Below are 19,141 nucleotides of genomic sequence, written 5' to 3'. Positions count from 1 at the left end.
TTTAGTTTACAAACCATTTGACAGCAATGATTAATTTTTTAAAACCATTTTTATTTAAACTTCTGTCTTCCTCTTATTCCCAATGTAAGTTTCTCACTACCATTCACTTGGTACATTTTAATAGTTGTGGGGGTGTGAGCATTTTTACCTACCTAGCAGCATGAGTATGGTGCTTTGCTTTTCTTCTCTGGGTCACCTTATTTTTAGAGGTCACAGCTTTGAGAAGCCACCAGTCCAAGTAATATGCTAAGTCTGAGAAACTTAAGGTGCAATATCGTTTAATTTTGAGTTGGCTACAAACTTTTATCCATAGGAATAGCAATTTCATAAAACATTAACTTTCATATACATTTTGCAGTAGCAATACTCTAAAACTTTAAATATTTAAATTTTACGTTTACCAAAAAAAAAATCAAAACTTTATGATGAAATAGGAATAAGCTCTGCTTTCAGAATAGGTTCTCTATTCTTCACTAGTGGTAACATGTGTTCCAGGGCTGTATGTGGCAATAAACTGTAACAGTTGCTGATGGCACTGCATCAGATAAACATCTCTTTGCTGCAGAGTGTTTTCATCAATGAGGTCAAATGGAAACACTGCATTTGGAATCACACAAAATACAGAGGCACCTACACAAAGAAGAATTGAATTGAAAATGTTATGTTAATAGATTCTATACACTCTTGGAAAATCCTCTTAGCTAACTGTTCTGCTTCATCTTAGTGACATTTGAAGGGATGACTTATGAAAAGAACACTAACCACATCTTATAAAATATTTCTACCTCGTTCTCAAATTTTCTATTTAAAAAAAAAAAAATACTCCTGGGGATTTGGTATCAGATATGAGATTTACACATCTGGTTTGAATTTGGTTCAGCTCAATAGCAATCTGTTTTAAAATTCCAAGAGGCAGGAAAAGATTCCATTAAGTTCTGACACTCAGATCCTTTAATGAGCTCTAGTGCCAGAGGGATCTGCAAGGAGCTCATTGCAGGATCAGGACTCATGACAAGAAATTCTCAAGTGAGAAGGAATTTTTCCTAACCTTAAATCAATCTTGTTTGTAAAAGAAATCTTGGGACTATCACCCTCTTCTGTTATAACTTACTTACAGATATAGAGAAGAAAAATTGATTTGTCTAAAATGGTTGGTGCTTATTGCCTTTGAAATGTAATACTATTCCGTAAATTTGAATGAATCAATATTAAGCTCCTGATGCCTCATATTAATAGTATCTAGAGTGTCTTTGGTTGATCCACTCGAGTATGAGGAAAGTTGTAAATGTTGTCTGAGAAATCAGGTACAGCCAAAATAGTTCTTGCTTCTCAGAGCGTTGTTTTGTTCTTTACCATTCTGTCCCTATCAAGTCAGCTTTCCATACTTTACTCATAGTTAAAGCACCATTTCCATGATAAGAAAATGGGTATTTATATCCAAATTTGAGATGCCTTAATTCAAACTTGATTGCATTTTTGGTCTAGTTTAATTGTGTTTATATTTGGTCACTTCTAACATTAAAGTATCTACACATTTAGATCTAATACTCAACTAACAAATGTCCAGTCTGGTAAAACATAATTATTTTTACCATGTTTTAAAGTGAGAGATGATTCAAATAACAAGACAGCAATCAACACATCTTCCTCAAGTACTTTCTTCCTTAAACTTAGCTTAGTGTGTGCTTTAGACAATGAAACCCTAGAAGACAAAAATGCCAGTGTCTTAGAAAAATATATTACACAAAATACATAGGTGTGCACTGCACTTACTACATAGAAAGCTAACTATAGTGGCAATCATTATTTCAATGTAGTTTATTTTCTGAACCCTACCCGAGTTTTACATTTAAATACAGTAGGGGGGTACTCAAATGATTTCAAGTGAGCAAAGTTACATACTGTTCCTTCCGTCACAGCCAAATATGTACACAACTATTTTGTGTATCACTTGTCTCACAATAGTGTGAGAATGCATGTTATACAACTCCCTCATGTTGTATGAAGTTAATAGGGGACCATAATTATTGCATTGCTCAAGCACTAAGGAATTAAGGATACTGCAGCAATCAACTCACTTTCTTCATTTTTGTAGATTTGTTTCAGTGCTAGTTACTTTAATGGTGAGGTTTGGCTTTTAAATAGCCATTATTTTTCATGCCTGGCAAACGAGCAAATAAGTTTATTCAAATACAGATTTCTGGAGATATTCCAAGATCAATTCAGGAACTCTAACATCTTACAAATATAAATACTATGTAAACTACTGTACCTAGACAGCGGGCAAACTACGGCCTGGGGCCTACAACTGGCCCTTGAGCTCTTGCCAGGGAGCAGGGTCTGGGGTTTACTTGGTTACGTGTGTCTCCTGGAAGCAGTGATATGTCCCACTTCTGGCTCCTACACTTAGGGGCAGCCAGGGGGTGCTGCATGCTGCCCCTGCCCCTGCCCCAAGCATCACCTGTGCAGCTCCCCTTGGCTGGGGTTCCTGGCCAAGGGGAGCTTCAGGTGCGGCACTTGCAGATGGGGCAGTGTGCGGAGCTGCCTGGTCGTGCCTCTACGTAGGAGCCGGAAGGGGGATACGTCACTGCTTCTGTGATGTGCTTGAGGTAAGTGCCACCTGGAGCCTGCACCCCTGCCCTAGCCCTGATTCCCCTTCTGCCCTCTAAGCCCCTCGGTCCCAGCCCAGAGCACTCTCCTTCACCCCCAACTCCTCATTACCCAACCCTACCTCAGAGCCCCCTCCCACACGCTGAACTTCTCATTGCTGGCCCCACCCCAGAGCCCTCATCCCTTCCACATCCCAACCCCCAATTTTGTGAGCATTCATGGCCTGTCGTACAATTTCCATACTCAGATGTGGCCCCCTGCTCTAGACTGAAATCTTGAAGGATCTTGTATCCAAAGATCTCCATGTCTTTTATTTAATAATTAAAAAGAGCCTCAACTCCCAAGTAGACAAGCACTAGTACCATTTTTACAGATGAAGAATTTGAGGTATGACAAAGTTAAGCAATTTAATTAGGAAAATTAAAACGTACAGGATTTTCAGTGCAGATGTTGATAGTTTTGATCCATGAATAGAATCTGTTCTGACTCTGCGACTTGCTAGGTAGTAGCCATGAATGAGTCTTTCTGCTTCTGAACTGAGTTCTACGTGCAAATTCTTAGCAAATACAATAAGCTAAAAACAGCATAAATTTTAAATATTTAAGGAATACTGTTGAAAACTTACACTCAAAGCTCATTTTGCTACTGATAACATCTGTTGCATAATATTAATATATCCAGACAATATTTTCCATATTAGCACAATTTTTAGAAAGGATTGACCATTTACACAGCAATATGGCTATATCTCAGGTGTAGAAACAATTTGTTCACTAATCTAGTAAATTTAAACAACTATGCTAGAAACTCCCTCAATAATTTTAAATAAATATTCTCTAGTGTACTGAAATAAACATGCACTATACTAATAGGTTCTAATCTTGTCCACACTGGATACTGGAGATCTACTTTTTAAAAAGTTACATTTACCAACACTACTGTTTCAAAAACCAAGTGGAGTTTAATAATTTGGCTCTTTAAAAGGAGTACATGAATGACTTCAAATGTGTACAAAACATTAATTTTTGTATGAGAAGTGTTTAGAACTCTGAACATAATAGGAGTTTTGTTACTGTCAATGCTCAGATTTGCATGCTATCCTTATTTTTAATCTATACATGTATTTAGGACATTACAGTTGTGCATGTTTTGTTTATCAGCCTATAATTATGAAACGCTGGGCCAAATTCAGTTGTGGTGGCAGGGGATGTGGTTACTGGAAATGAACTTGCTTGTACCAGATCTGAATTTGGATGATGTTTTAGGGTTAAACTTCTAAAACCCATTTTCTATCTCTGTGAATGCAAATAATAGTTAACCAAAAATTGGTTTAAAAATAGCTCCCCATATTGTTGGTCACTATCTTGGGATACCTGTTGCTGATTTCATTGCACTGGACAGTCAGATTACCTCTAGTTTAAATTTTAAGTACTAGCTGTCAGCCAGACAGTGGCCAGTTGAACTTATTTACTGAGCGTCTGCTATCGCTGGAACTTGTACTGCTACCATGAGAATCTCTGACTGAACAACAAAGGAGCTGTGTAACTCCTGATGCCAATAGTAGCCTGTGATATGTCAGCAGTGTTTAAAAATTAGTATAGAACCCCCAAAAAGCAACCTGGTACATAGAAGATACAAAATGCTTGTCAGCATATCCATTACTTTTTGAAAGATGCTATTTTTCCCACCCTGTGATTTAGGGTGAAATCAGATGACTTCAATTACTTCACGTTTTGAAGTGCCCTGAGTGGTGCAGGGACGTGAATATCATATTAATATCAAATGTGCATCAGGTCACTATGGAGTTGTATATTCATCCTGCACAATTAGGCTGCCGTGAATTTTAATAAGTCAGCCTTTTTTGTTGTCCATTTTTAAAAAAGTATTAAATGGTCACTAGTGTTTTGCTTATATTCCACTAATATATACCTGCATTCTCCTTCCTGGAAGGGGTACACACATCCCTGTGCCCTCAGAAAGTGGTTCTTCTGGAAATAACATGATTAAATCTTTTGTCCTAGTATTAAGTCCTGACCTGGTGCTTTGTGGAATGGATACAAAGAGGGTGCTACCCTGACTAGATAAATGTTCAGAAAACACCTACTAACTTATAGATGGGAAACTGATTTTATCAGTGAAAATAATGGCAAAACTCATATTGACTTCAGTCAGACCACAAGGGGGCATGTAACAGTGAGTGAGTATCTGCATGGCTGGAAGTATACAAGTCATCTCAGGAAAACCACATCATGCCAAGTAATAGTATGAAATTATCAAATACCATTTTGTTCTGAACTATAGCTAGTTACCTCTTCAAAATCTTGTGTTCTGAACTGCTGGGAGAGGGTATAAAGTGCTTCTTCTGGATCAATGGCTTTTTTCATGATGTGATCCAAAAGAGGAAGAGCTGGTTGGCAAGATAATTCATTGCAGTGTATCAAAAGCCCAAAAGAATCTATAAGGTTAGCTGCTATTGAGCTCAAGTCCTAAACAGAATAAAACCCAAAGCAATGTGACTGAAAAGCTCAACTGCTTATTTTTCAAATAGAAAAATATCAATTTACTTCTGAGTATACTGTAGAGAAAATGGCAGACTCTTGCCCTGTCTGATAGGTGTGCAAGTGCAAAGGTATTTTGGGTGAAATTACTATTGTGAGGGGAAAATAGGGTAGACCAATGTCACCCATGCGCACACTCTACAATCCTGTTTATTCAGAGGCTTGTAGGAGCAACATAAAACCTTTGAATAAACAAAGGCTTCATGTTTAGAAAAGCTGGTCTATTTTTAGAAGATATGGGCTTTAAAGTGACTTCACTGTGGCTTGTGCAGAGTGTCACTTCTTTGTGTTGGTCTCCATAGTTTTACATGTAGAATTGTCTACATCTCCAGACTTGTTACATAGCTTTGCCATAACAAAGTGTATGCCTTACCAACTTGCCAATTAGAGTGTTATCCTTTTGTACATATTTTTTGGACGATAAATCCTCATCTACAAAAGTCCAGAAACTGGTCTGAATTGGAAGAATAACTTGCTGGTCAACATCTTCTCCATACTTCTTTCCAGGAATAAATACTGTAGTGGTTCTGCTCTCCAGCACTATCAGGTCATACAATACATGTTACTTAAACTCCTGTAATGTAACATTAAATCTCCAATCCTAGTGACAGAGTCTGAGGATAATTCCAATTACATACTGCACTTAGTTTTTATGGAAAAGTCAGGATATCTTCAAAGTAACTGATGCAAAAATATAAAATTAATCATAATGCATTTAGTGCAGGGGGGGGTGTGGAGAAAATGCTTATGCATACAAGAACCTTTGTACTCTCCAGCTAAAGATTTTCATATCCCTGTGGAAAGAATATGCCATCTAGTCCTCTCTGGAAAAACTTACACAGTCTTGTATACACCCAGCTAACTGAATTGGTTTGATGTAAGTGAAACGCTTGCAGTTTATTGGTAAAGTAACCAGGGCTAACCACCCTTGGTCTGTACGTAAATTAAACAAAATACAGAGCGGGTTATGTTGTTTTGCTTTGTTTAAACTACTATAGCTGTGATACAGACAAAGGAGTGCTCCATCTTCAAAAACAGGCTCTCTCTCTAAAACTTGTCACGCCATGCTAAAATGCGCTTAGTTTGCATGAACTCCTAAATATAATTTGAGGGCTCTCCATTGCCAGGACTTGTATCCTGCATAAGCAGTTTTCTATAATTTAAGTAGTTAATGTAGTAGGTACCTCTTCTACCCTAGTAATTCTGTGATCCTATTATGCCTTGCTTTAAGATCCATTCATGTAAAAAATCTCACTACTCTTCTCCAGTACTGTTAATATCTACTTGCTTTTCTCTCTCTCTATGGCATATATGAGGTTTTCTGATGACAGAGAAGGTGACTTTCTCAGCAGTTAGGGAGAAATTATAACATCCCTGTCAAGAGTGCATGAAAGTAGGGTTGCACTTAGGATTTAAAGGCCTCTGGACAAATTGTAGAAACTAGCTTCCTCGAGGCCTCGTCGTCCCATCTCTCCCAGTGTCTAGCCCTGGCTCTACTTGTCTCTCCTCTAGCACTGATTTCTCCTCTCTTCTGATTGCCCAGTGGATGCAGAGTGGCTTTGTACTGGTTACCTGACTGCAGAAGTTCAAGTTTATCCTTTTTATGTGACAACAAATCTCCTATGAAGCAGATACCACCTTTGGCCAGCAGAGCACTGCACGCCTGAATGCTAGCAGTTCCAGTTCCATGCTTATCTTTGGACACAGTAGGAAAAATGTCATTAGATGCTGGGTGCCGTATGCCACGGGCTACAAGACAAACACTGTAATTCAAAAGCCTAGGATAAAAATAATTGTCAGCAATTTGTAACACTTGCAAAAAATGTAGTTAAATTTATTTTCCTTTTACAACAACTACGTGTATTTATAAAATTGGTATTAAAAGCACACACATTGGAACTTCATTTGACTAAGGTAGAGCACTTAAAAAGAAAAAAATTAAAATAATTTCATAGGTGTATAAAATATTTCTGAATACTAAGGTAAAACCCAGGGTTTCTTATACACAACCAAAACAGGGGCACTTTTTGAAATAGTTGCTCCTATTTATCTTTAATAGCTTCCTTCTAGTAGCACTAACTACATGAAGAAGCATGACGTCCAGCTGTATTATAATTTAATATTCTTAAATTGGTCTAGCATACAAGGCAAAATTCGGAATTGGGTCAGAGGGGAGACTGAATTATCTTCCCACATTACTAGTGCCGGATTGTGCCCCATTGAAGGCACTAGAAGTTTTACCATTGACTTTAAAGAGTGCAGGATTAAGCCTCTACTGACCATTTTGCCTCATGTATGATGACTGAGGACAGGTGTGTGGATCTACACAGTAGTGGACCCAAACACTCTGAGGCATGGGTGCAGAGCCCTCCCCTACTGAACTGTGTTCTAGGCCATGCAGAGTGGGCAGCCCAGATGTTGCCTCCCACATGCAGTGGAACCACATTGATTCTATTGCTCATGCTTGCAAACGGTGGAGGTGGGCTTTGTCCCAGTATTAATAAATGACATGGTATGACAACATATATATGATGCAGGGTGCCACCATCTTGACAGTCCAATGGCATCCGAGCCAGGCAAAGCTCAGCATACTAAAACATGAGAGACAGGAGAGTCTGAGAAGAAGGATGGTCCAGTGATTAGAGTATTGGTTGGGGACACAGGTTCAAATTTGTGCTCTGCCAAAAATTTCTTGTGTGACTTTCGACAAGTCAATTAACACTCTGATTTTTGAAGGTATTTAGGCACCTAAAAAAGTTTAGCAATCTAGTTCTTCGTCTCTCTGTGCCTCAATTTTCCAACAGCAAAATGGGGGTAATAGTACTTCCCTCCTCACAGGAATGTTGTGAGGATTAAAGGCATTTAAATATTGGGCAATGCTTAGATATTACAGTAGAAGGGACCGTGTAAGTATCTGAGATGAGATTTGTAAAGTACTTTGTTATCTTATATATATTTTCATAAGTTACGGTAAATAGTAAAGGCCTGAGGGGCAGATTGTAAAGTGCTATGTGTACTTCTAAGACCCTATAGATAACAATAACTAAGCATTCATAGGGTGCAACATATTGTTAAGCAGGTGTTTCCATTCTCACCTCTTTTTCAGTTCATAACTTTTGAAAAACAAAATGTTTGTTTTAGTCTTTTCATGCTTGGCTTCCAACCAAGGTAATTTTTTAAAATTAGAGCTAAACATGTTCAGTTAATCATTTGTGGAAAAAGTGGGATAGTGAGGAAAGCATTTCTCCCATTGTCTGAATATTTTCCTGATCTTTGTTGCAGTCAAAACTCAAAAGGCTGAAAACAGAGTAGTTCACACTTGCCATGTTTGTAGGACTTTTTGAGGAAGCATAATGAAGTAATGGGTTTGTTTTTTTGATGGGGGGGCAGGAATAGAGATTTAAAATTGTGTCAAACATGCACAGTAGAAAAGTTGTATTCATATTATGGATGAATACTAAAGTAACTTTTTTTTTCCCATCAAAGATTTCCCATAATTGCTACCATCAGTTCAGCTCCACCATCTGTAGCAAGAGTGGGTGCACTGGTGTGGGTGCACAGTTATCAGTGTTTTTACCACTGTCAACTATACCCACTCCGGTCAAAACTAAGGTTGCCAACTTTCTAGCTGCACAAAACTGAACACCCTTGCCCTGCCCCTTCTCTGAGGCCCTGCCCCCCACTCATTCCAGCCTCTCTCCCTCCATCGCTCACTCTCCCTCACCCTCACTCACTTTAATTGGGCTGGGGCAGGGCTTTGGGAGGGGGGTAAGGGGTGGCGCTGAGGAGTTTGAGGTGTATGAGGGGGCTCCACGCTGGAGCCAAGGGGTTCAGAGTGCAGGAACAAGCTGGGGGTTGGGGTGTGGGCTCCTTCTGAGGGTGTGGGTTGTGAGGTAGGGCTGGGGATGAGGGGTGTGGAGTGCAGGAGGGGGCTCAGGGCTGGGGCAAACGGTTGGGTGCAGGCTTTGGGAGGAAGTTTGGGTGCGGGAGGGGATTCCAATTTGGGGCAAAGTGTGGGGGTGTGGGCTCGGAGTTAGGTGCAGGAGGGGGTTCTTACTTGGGGCAGGGGGGTTAGGATGTGGGCTCTGGCTGGACAGCGTTTACCTCAGGCAGCTCCTGGCCAGTGGCGCAGCAGTGCTAAGGCAGGCTCCCTGCCTGCCGTGGCCCTGCACAGCTCCTGGGAGCAGCCACCATGTCCAGACCTTAGGTGGAGGCATGGCCAGCTGGCTCTGCACAGTGCACATTGCCCACACCTGAAGGTGCTGCCCCTGCAGCTCCTATTGGCCACAGTTCCCTGCCAATGGGAGCTGTGGAGGCAGAGCTCAGGGCGGGGGGCATGTGGCGCTTCTCTGATCACACCTGCTCCCAGGGGCTGCAGGGATATGCTGGTCACTTTCAGGAGCCACAGCAGACAGGGAGCCTGCCTTAGCCCCGCTGCACCGCCAACCAGGTCAATGCTGCTGCCTGGAGCCGCTTTCGACTAGGCGTTCTGGTCAAAAACTGGACACCTGGCAACCCTAGTCCAAGCAACACAGTGACAAAAATACCAGCAGCCATTTGGACCTTGTTAATCACTGATGGGAGCTGAACTGAAGGTCACAACGGTGTGACATTTTTGAAAAAAATAGCCGGTTTAGAAAAAACTAAAGTGCTATATCAGAGTGACTTAAGGCTTGAGAGGGGAAAATCTTTGCTTTTGTAAACACAGACTGTAGTCCTTTCAATAGCAACTTTAGAAGGACTATAGTTAGGTCTGTGCTAAACAGGACTGCTGTTAGAAATTCGGCAAGTTAATTAGAAGATTGATCATTAAATGCTTTACTCGTTAAAAGCAAAGCCTTAAATTTCACCATAGACAGAAGCAGCAGGTCAGTTAATGCCACCAGATCGCATGTGCCCCACATGACCATCACACAGTTTGCTTCCCTCTCAGCAGTATAATAATGAAGACCTGGCACACAGATGACAAAGGAAAGTAGAGTTCAGAAATCAAAAAAGTAAAACCTTTATTAAAAAAAAAAAGTTATTTTTCTGAGTAAAACCCCAGGCTACCCTTTAAACTGTGAACTCTGTTTTCCTTTTGAGAAAATATCAAGCCTCTCTATATAAAAACTTGGCAAATCTTTTATTTAAAGTCAAAGGTACTTGTAAAAAAAATACAGGTGTCACTTTACCTATCTGCTATTAGGGTGTCACTGCTCACAATCAAAAGATCCAGGTAATCTGATGTCTCTTTGTCTCTGTCACATGTCTGGACCAGACTCAACAGTATGGACAGTTTAAGAGTACTGTAAGTGCCTGGTGGGACAACTTGAGAAGCAAAGATGTTGGCAAGTATGGCTGTAAACCTCCAACATGAACTTGAAGTCAAGGAGAGCAGATACTTAAAATTCTCCCTGATACAAGAAGTACCTAACATAAACAAAGGATATCTTAATCAACACTTTTAAACAGAGCTATTCATATAATTAAAACAAATCAGCATTAGGTAGATCCTATTATTAGAAGAAATTATTAAAAACAAGGTATGTTTGGAATTTATTTTAGGGTAACAAAAATTCAGACTGTGAACAGCTTAAAATGTTAGTTTTACTATTATTAAACAAGTAAAGGACACTGTGTCCACTAATACATATTGAGTAAGAGAGCAAGTACATGAATTGAAATTGTATGGCCATCTAAGATACAATCTAAATATACCTGTGACAGACTGACAATATTTGCATCATCCTGGACAAACTTTATGGAATTAAGGTAAACTTTATTGAATTAAGTTAAATCTTACTGAGTTAGGATTCATACCTTTGGGGATCATTGTATTAAAAATGCAATTCTGTATGTGTTATTGTGGAGTTGTATGTAACTCCTCTAGGAGGAGGGAGAGGTAATTCCTTCAGTTATTAGTCCTCTCCAGGGACCAACAGAAAAAGAAAAGATTTTTGGTTAAATAGCCTGGTTTTAAACAGGCTCAGTGCCTTCTTCCAGATCCAGCAAACAGACAGGCCCCCATCCTTATAGGAGGATTGGAAGGATGCAGCCTACTCATGCCCTGTAAGACTGTATGTTTGTTCTGAGCTAAAGCTATAATGAACTTGAAACCACAAGGAAACCCCTTTGGTGAGGTATTGAAGGACTGTCTCTGCCAGAGAGCATGTTACGGATGAAGTGATCTATAGTAAGCTTATTGGAATGCATATAGGTTCTTTTATTGTTTTTAATATGTTTTCTCTGTAATGCTTTTTAGCTTAATAAAACAGACTTAGAAAGAACTGTGTGGTAACTTACATCTGTGGGCAGTCACACTGTTAACCATCTCTGAAGAGAAAGCAAGCAGATGTGCCTGGGCAGCCTGTCTTTGATGGGAATAACACAGTGAAGGCAGAGGACTGTGCAGCCTTGAAATACCCATTAGAAGGTAGTGAGACAAAGGTCTCCAACCAAGAAAAGCCACAGCTGGAGACTGGAAACCCTGAGGCAAAATCCAGTTGCAGTTGCCATTGGTCTGAACTGAAACAATACCCTCTAATGAAAAGCAGAGCTTAGAAATAAGAGGATAGTGGAAAAGCACATCAATAAATAATGTTCTGCACTTTCCTAAATAGAGAAGTGAACAATAATATTGTGTATGTTTCTTAGGTGACAGCAATATCAGGGCAAAAAACAAATTGGGACAAGCCCATACTTAGGATTACTGGAGTGAAAGTACCAAAGTGGCTTCCAAACCTGGATCTCCATGTACTAGCAGACTGCACTAACTGTCAAGCCTTTGATCTAATAAAAATATCTATTTTTAATCATTTTAATTTACTATTCAGCTGTCTTACCTTCTGGACTACAGAGCTGTATACTGCTGACTTCTATACAGACTGTAACTTGTGAGCAGTTTTGTATACAGGCTGGAATTCCTATAAACCTATACCTGTTTCCTATTTTCATTTTGTTCGACAATTCATCTAGAAAAAAAAATACACATGGAAATATAGGGATTTATTAGAAAATCCCAAACTTTAAGATTATAAAGTATTTTATATGTTAAACTAGTGGTTCAAATTAGAATATATAATTTAGGGGAAGCAGCACACAACAGTTTGATTCAATGCAGCCTTAAAGAATGGGAATAGAACTATGCATGTAGACAATTTATAACATTTTAGGGCAGCAGGTGAGGGAAGTGAGTGAGATGAGCCACTGGATGATTTTCTGTTGAGAAAATGGATAATGCAGTTAGTTTTGAATTGAAACACAAAGGAGAATGTTTGTACTCTCAGATCTCTGCTCGGAGATTTGGAGCGTTCTCATGATCACTTATTGTCAAGTAAATGGGATGGCAAAATGCCTTAGTAAAGGAAGATTAGAAAGGCAAGGTTGGTGAGGTAATATCTTTTATTGGATCAACTTATGTTGGTGAGAGAGTCAAGCTTTCAAGCTTACATAGAATGCTTCTTCAGAAGCAAGGACCTAGAATAAATAGATTAAAAGAAAATGCAAAAACGTATTTGGAAACTTTCAAATTTCTGTTCATGTCATTCAAAACCTGTTTAGTAAAGTTTGTAATGTAAGTTATGTGCAACTTAGTATGGGCCTGAGCTGTGAGATGCTATGTCCTGTCAGTGCCCACTGAAGCTGATGGAAATTGAGGGCTCACATTACCTCACAGGATTCAGCCCAAATGCTTTACTTTGTAATAATACACATACAACATCACTATTTAGTTTTATTGCTTGTTATTTTGGAGTAAATGGATCAATACACAATTTTCAATAAATATAAATAAATAGATGAATTTTATAAACATATTAAATAGCAAGCACTAAAGCAAAACTAAAGATTTTTAAAAAATGGAAAGGGGTTACAATACTACAAAAATATTTTGTCATAAAACGAGGTTAGTTTTTTGGAGCCTGTAGTTGAATTTTCACATTCCGAATACTGTATTGTTTGCAATGGAAGTTAGAAACCTCAGAAGCCAGAGATCACGAAAAAATAAGGAAAATGGCTAGATTGAGGAAGGATGTTACAAAAAATGTTAAGCCACTGCAAAACAATATAACCAGAGGAAGGAGGAAGAAACAAGTTACACAGAAAGTGAGATAATGCTGAACTGGTGAAGACATTTTAATTAAGTAACTAGGGCCCTACCATTTTGGTCAATTTCACGGTCCTAGGATAGCAATCTTCATGATTTCAGCTATTTAAATCTGAAATTTCATGATGTTGTAATTGTAGGGGTCCTGACTCAAAAACGAGTTGTGTGTGTGTGTGGGGGGGGATCGCAAGGTTAGAGAGAGAGAGAGAGAGTGTGTGTGTGGTGGGGGTTGCGATACTGCTACCCTTACTTCTGCGCTGCTGCAGACAGTGGTGCAACCTTCAGAGCTGGGCTTCCAGCCAGCAGCCACAGCTCTCCATCTGCCCTGCTCTGAAGGAAGAGCTGCCGCCAGCAGCAACACAGAAGTAAGGATGGCATGGTATGGCATTTGCTACCCTTACTTCTGCACTGCTACTGGTGGGGCATTGCCTTCAGAGCTGGGCACCCAGCCAACCGCTGCCACTCTCCGCCCGCCAAGCTCTGAAGGCAGCATAGAAGTAAGGGTGGCAATTCCACAATCTCCCCTAAAACAACCTTGTGACCCACCCCCACCCCCCCAGTCAGGACCCCCAATTTGAGAAACTCTGGTCTCCTCTGTAAAATCAGTAATAGTATAGGATAAAAGCACAAAAAAGACCAGCTTTTGTGGGGGAAGACCAGATCTCACGGTCTGTGATGCGTTTTTCATGGCCATGAATTAGGTAGGGCCCTAGAAATAACACATCAAAATAAATATGAATGAACCAATGTTTTGTCATGTGTTGTCTTTAACTGCCTGGCTAACAACATGGGATTTCTTTTCAAATAAAAATGACATAATCAACTAAATATAAACTATCATTATTTTCACCATTTTGTCCAGAGAAATGAATATATAAGGAAACTGTAAGGATTTGTTCTAACTAAAAAGCTGTTTTTCAGAATACCATTCATTTCTAAAACATTTTTGTTAAAAATAGATAGATCTCATTCAGTTTTATCATTATGTTAGGATAGATGAATACACAGCCTACTCACCTCTTAGGAAAACTGTAAAAGACTGAATCCTGAAATGTTGTTTATTGTTGGAATATCCTTGGAAAGCACTCAGAGATTTTGCATCTATCATTTCAACTAGCTGTTTATCTTACAAAATAAACAAGTGTAGAAGGTTATATTTCTTAAGAGTGGTACTTTATGCTTTAAAGGATAAGCTAAGTAAATAAAAATGTATCAAAAGTAGAAAGATAATTTAGAACTAAAAATAAAACTACATAATTCTTACCACCAAGTACTCTAAATTTCATGTCTTCTCGCAGTGGTGAAGCACATAAATTGCATACAAAATCATTCCTCACTGTTGCAGACTCTGTAGCTCCAGGGATATGCACTCTTATATAATTAAACCCTAATAGAAAGCATTATATAGACTATATAGTCAAATATTTCTTCACATTTAGTCATAATAATTTGTAATGGACTTTACTTAAAATATATAATTGGCTTTAAATGCAGTTTATTCCAGTTTACGATATGGTAACAAGTATAAGCTCTCAAAACTTCCTGGCTCTTAAAAAATTGCACACAGCTTTCATTTTAATCCCCCCAACCAGAGTGGCAGAATGAGTAAAGCATTGAATTGAGAATCAGGAGTTCTCAAGTGTCATATTTTTCTGTTCTTAAGACGAACAGCTTTATTGAATGTTCTATGTTTCTCTCATGACTTGAGAGTCTCTCTCCCTGCCACCAAATAAAAATCAACAATTATGGTATACTGGCCCTCTGAGCCACATACAACAATCATCGGAAATTTGAGAGCTCGGGCACACCTGCTGGGAGCTGGGACTCAGAGCTTCAACCCCACTCCTGTTGAAGCCCCAAGCCCCGGCAAGTGTGCCCTGCGGAGCTCATGCCCTGAGACCCCCCGCCCTGCTGGACAGAAGTCCCTACCCCACCACCCCACTGCATGGCAGAGGTCCCGAACAGCCGCCTCCCAGTCTGGTAGGCAAAGAATGGAGAGGGGGATTTGCGAGCCACATGTGGCTCGTGAACCACAGTTTGGCCACCCCTGGGTTGTAGTTTTACCACTGGATGGCAGAATTGCTTATTACAGATTCTTAACCTCATCATGTTAGCCTGGTTTTGTGAGAAGCAGTCAGAGAGATGATATGTCTCTATGTGCTCCATTCAAAACTATATGAGGTCTCTGTGTTTATTATTATAAATACATGTCTTCTTGATTAAAAACAATTACAATGTGTTCTAAAATGAATAGTCTAACATTGGGACTTAGCTTCTCTTTTATATCTTCACAGTCACTATGACTGTGAAAAACAATTTTAGGGGTTAATCCTGCAAAAGCTTTAGCACCAGAGTAATTTTATGCAGGGGAGAATAGTCTCATAGAAATCAAAGAAGTTATTAAAGTTAACAAGTCCTAGACTGCTGTGAAGGAATCAGTCCTAATCTACTCCTGCTGTATAGGCAGGAGTCTGACACTGGCCAAGTCTTCACTAGAAACTTTTGCTGATATAAGAACACTGGTTAGAGTATGAGTCTTTACAACATTTTTATACAGGCAAAAAGCCCTAGTGTACATATAGTTTTCTGGCAAAAATGTTCTTTAACCGTATGGCTCATTTTGTTCAGGGAACTGTTATAAGCTATATCGGCAAAAGAACCTGCCAGTATAAGATGTCTCTACTTAGGGGATGTGGGGGGGGAGGGGAGTTTGCTGGTATACAGGCAAACCCTTTGTAGTGTAAATCTGGCCACTGACCAGAATAAATCAGAAAGTTGTGATGTTCTCACTACATCAAAATGCATCCTGGATATGCAGTTCCTTTGTGTAAATTATACAAAAATCTATACAGGAAAATGCCAAGTTTATCTAGATTTTAATGTAAATAATGAGTTTGAGTTAATGGGCTAATCAGAGAACCTTTTGAATCTAGAACTTTTCTCATTTTACATTTTTTTTCTTACCTTCAGAAAATGGACAGGTTTCCTCAGAACAAAGGAATCTTGCTCCTTGTGTGTATTTCATTACAGTTCCCATTGCAATCACTATTCCCTCTGACATATAAAATCTCTGAGATATGTAATCAAGTGGAAACTCACAAAGGCTGAGAACATAACTTGGAAGAGGAGGCAAGTGTGTTGGTTTCAACACTATATTAATCTCATGAGAGAAAAAGGGTTGCATTAAAACAAAAATCTTTTTTATTTGAAATGTTTAGTATAAATGACAAATACTCATGTACAAAACCCAGTGTGGTCCACGGTTACAAAAACATGTTCCAGGGACGTGCCAAATAAGGTGAAAATAGCTCACAGTCACATATATCCACCTTCTCATACCCAGAGTATGTATGGCTAAGAAGTTCCTACTATTTTTTGTTTAGATTGATAGGACTGTTGAATGAAAATGAACATTAAAGCTGAAAAATTAACACCAAAAAGATCTCTAAATACAACTTAATATTGTTTGAAAATTACTTTATTTTTATCTAAGCTGGTAAAAAGTTTAAACTCACTTGGGCCTCTGTCTGTAATTGTTCAATTAATGACAGTGTTTTAATAGCTATGAAACAGACCTGTAATTAAAAAATAAAATGGTTTTGCAAAGAAAAATTTGGTTTAAAATGTTGAATACATTTCTGCGTCTGTAAACATACAAATTCACTTACCGACTGAAAAATCTGTGCAGCTTTCATGGGTTTGTGCAGAATCTGATTGCCAAGAGCTGCATCCAACTCAGCAATATCAGAAGGATTTATCGAAATAACGAATCGATAGACAGCATAACTTTGCTTTGAGTCTGTAAGAGCAAAGACTCAATATGCAAGTGTTTCAGAGCACAAAATATAGAAATAAGGTATATTTTTCTTTAAATCAACTTTGTTTGGTCTGTCAATATTAATAGAAGGTTTACTGAACAAACAGTACCATTATATTGTTTGCAATCGTCCACAAATTTCTGTAGGCCACCACTCCTATCAAGGTAAATAAGGGCAACCTCCTTTATTTTCAGAAGATCTGGTCTCATCTTCCAATGAAGCTCTATGCTCTTTTATCAAAATGTTAGACTATATTAATATAAATCATAGGAATTAGGGTCAGAGCTCAAGAATGCTGTAATAATAAAATAAGTAAGGATAAAACATATATAATAAAGACATCATACCTGTCAAAAGTGAAACCAGGAGCCAAGAAACTAAGCAAAGACAAATATTGCCTTCTTCTATAACATTACAAACAATGTAACTTTCGGAAACATTTTTGTCTAACTTCCCCTTTAAATGGAAAATCCCTTGCTCACAAAGAAATACAGTATTATGTTGTTAATGTAAATTTTCTAATAATAATGTTCCAGTATTTTGAGACAACGAACTATTTTGTGACTTTTAGAACTTGAAGAGTCAGAAGAGTGTGCCATTCTTTAGCAAAAATTCTAAGGTTTTTGTGTAGTATAGAGTTATACCCACCATAGGAAAAAAAAATCACACAATATTTCTGTGCATTAACTAAACAATGCCTTAAGGGGAAGGGCAGTACAACCAGTCAATCACAAGTTTTTACACAGAGTGAAATTGCATTACATAGATTAACATTTAGATTAATGTTGTCATTTCATTGGTTTTCTAATTTAGGCCCTGATCTGTGCAGACACTTATGCTAGTTCTTAATTTGAGTAAAAACAATGGAACTACTCATATGCATAAGTGTTTTCAGGACTGGGATCATATTTTGTAAGCTCTTTGGGTAGGCTGCTTGCACTCTTATTTGTTTGGTCTATATTGTACATTAGGCACATCAATGTTGTTATACAAACACATTAATAAGTAATCAAAAATCATAAGTTGTTTCTTACTTTAAATTCTCCTTTCTCCAAGTATCCAGGTCCACAGATTCTTCACTGGATCTTCAGGTCCCCTGCAAACTTAAGGAGGTGGGACCAGACCAGTCATCATAGACCTAGAGTTAAGCTCTGCACCAGAAGCGCCTATTTCCTATTCTCTTCTGCATCCAGATCCACAGATCCCACAGTGTGATTTTCACAGGATGCAGCACAATCAGGAAAAGTGACTTAGTTTAAACACTCAAATATTTACAAATTTTTTAATTTAAAAAAATATATTTTTACTAAGACTTTACACATGTAGCACCTTCCAGTTAAATGTGGTTTAGACTGAAGATTGCTAGTCCAGTTTGTACATCTGTCTAGTTTGCTTCCTTTCAGATCTCATCTCCACAGAAATTCATTGTGATGGAATTCACCCTTGTGTTCAAACCTCACACACTATTGTAATAATCTTTGTATAAGGCATGCTTCATGTGGTCTCATTAGAAAACTCCTAATTTGATGATCAGTGATATGGTAAAATGTGTGTAGCAGCTTTATGCATTAAGTTATAAATTTTCTCTGCTTGATGTTAAAAATACACGTGCAGACTCACATATCACCAAACTGGTCAAACAGATGTGTTTTGAACAAAGTGTATGCTTGTCTTAATTGGCATTAACACAGTAAACAGAGTCATCAACCAGAAAAGGGGAAAGGAGAAAACAAAGAGAGCTCACACAGTGAAAAAGCTCAGCAGGGAACAGCCTTCCACCAGTAGACTGCCTGTCTCCTGGTTCTCAGCTGGAAATGCTTTTCAAAGAGGGACTAAAACACTATAAAAAGGCAGGGCAAACACTCCAATACACCTCTCTCTTCCCCTGCCCAATGTATTCTCTGTACCTTAAAAGGCAACGGCAACAACTGTTGGATGTTAGCGGCCTTGTTCTGATCTGAAGAGTTTGGTCAGTAATGCTGCTGGAAGCATGTGTTGAGAAACTATGCTTGAATCTAATATAGTTTATTAAATTAGGCATTAGAAAGTGTTTTATCTTTATTTTTCTT

The 19,141-nt window shown here is 38.6% G+C and overlaps 1 protein-coding gene across 1 annotated transcript; it reads right to left on the bottom strand.

Annotated features, from left to right (window-relative positions):
- Nucleotides 1-96: 96 nt before the first annotated feature.
- On the bottom strand, nt 97-18,116 carry MCMDC2 (minichromosome maintenance domain containing 2). The gene is made up of 14 exons (XM_032777049.1): nt 17,182-18,116; nt 16,923-17,053; nt 16,770-16,829; nt 16,219-16,414; nt 14,519-14,641; nt 14,272-14,379; nt 11,993-12,121; nt 10,343-10,580; nt 6,741-6,946; nt 5,542-5,708; nt 4,920-5,096; nt 3,042-3,184; nt 1,593-1,702; nt 97-630 (listed from the first exon to the last, which is right to left on the bottom strand). Exons 1-14 carry the CDS (start codon nt 17,279-17,281, stop codon nt 464-466), a joined length of 2,055 nt encoding a protein of 684 aa, XP_032632940.1. The 5' UTR covers nt 17,282-18,116; the 3' UTR covers nt 97-463.
- Nucleotides 18,117-19,141: the final 1,025 nt, after the last annotated feature.

Source organism: Chelonoidis abingdonii, chromosome 2, assembly GCF_003597395.2.
Source record: "Chelonoidis abingdonii isolate Lonesome George chromosome 2, CheloAbing_2.0, whole genome shotgun sequence".
In the NCBI taxonomy this organism is placed as follows: Eukaryota; Metazoa; Chordata; order Testudines; family Testudinidae; genus Chelonoidis; species Chelonoidis abingdonii.
Note: the sequence above shows the minus strand (reverse complement) of the source record. Positions and strands in the feature narration are given on the sequence as shown.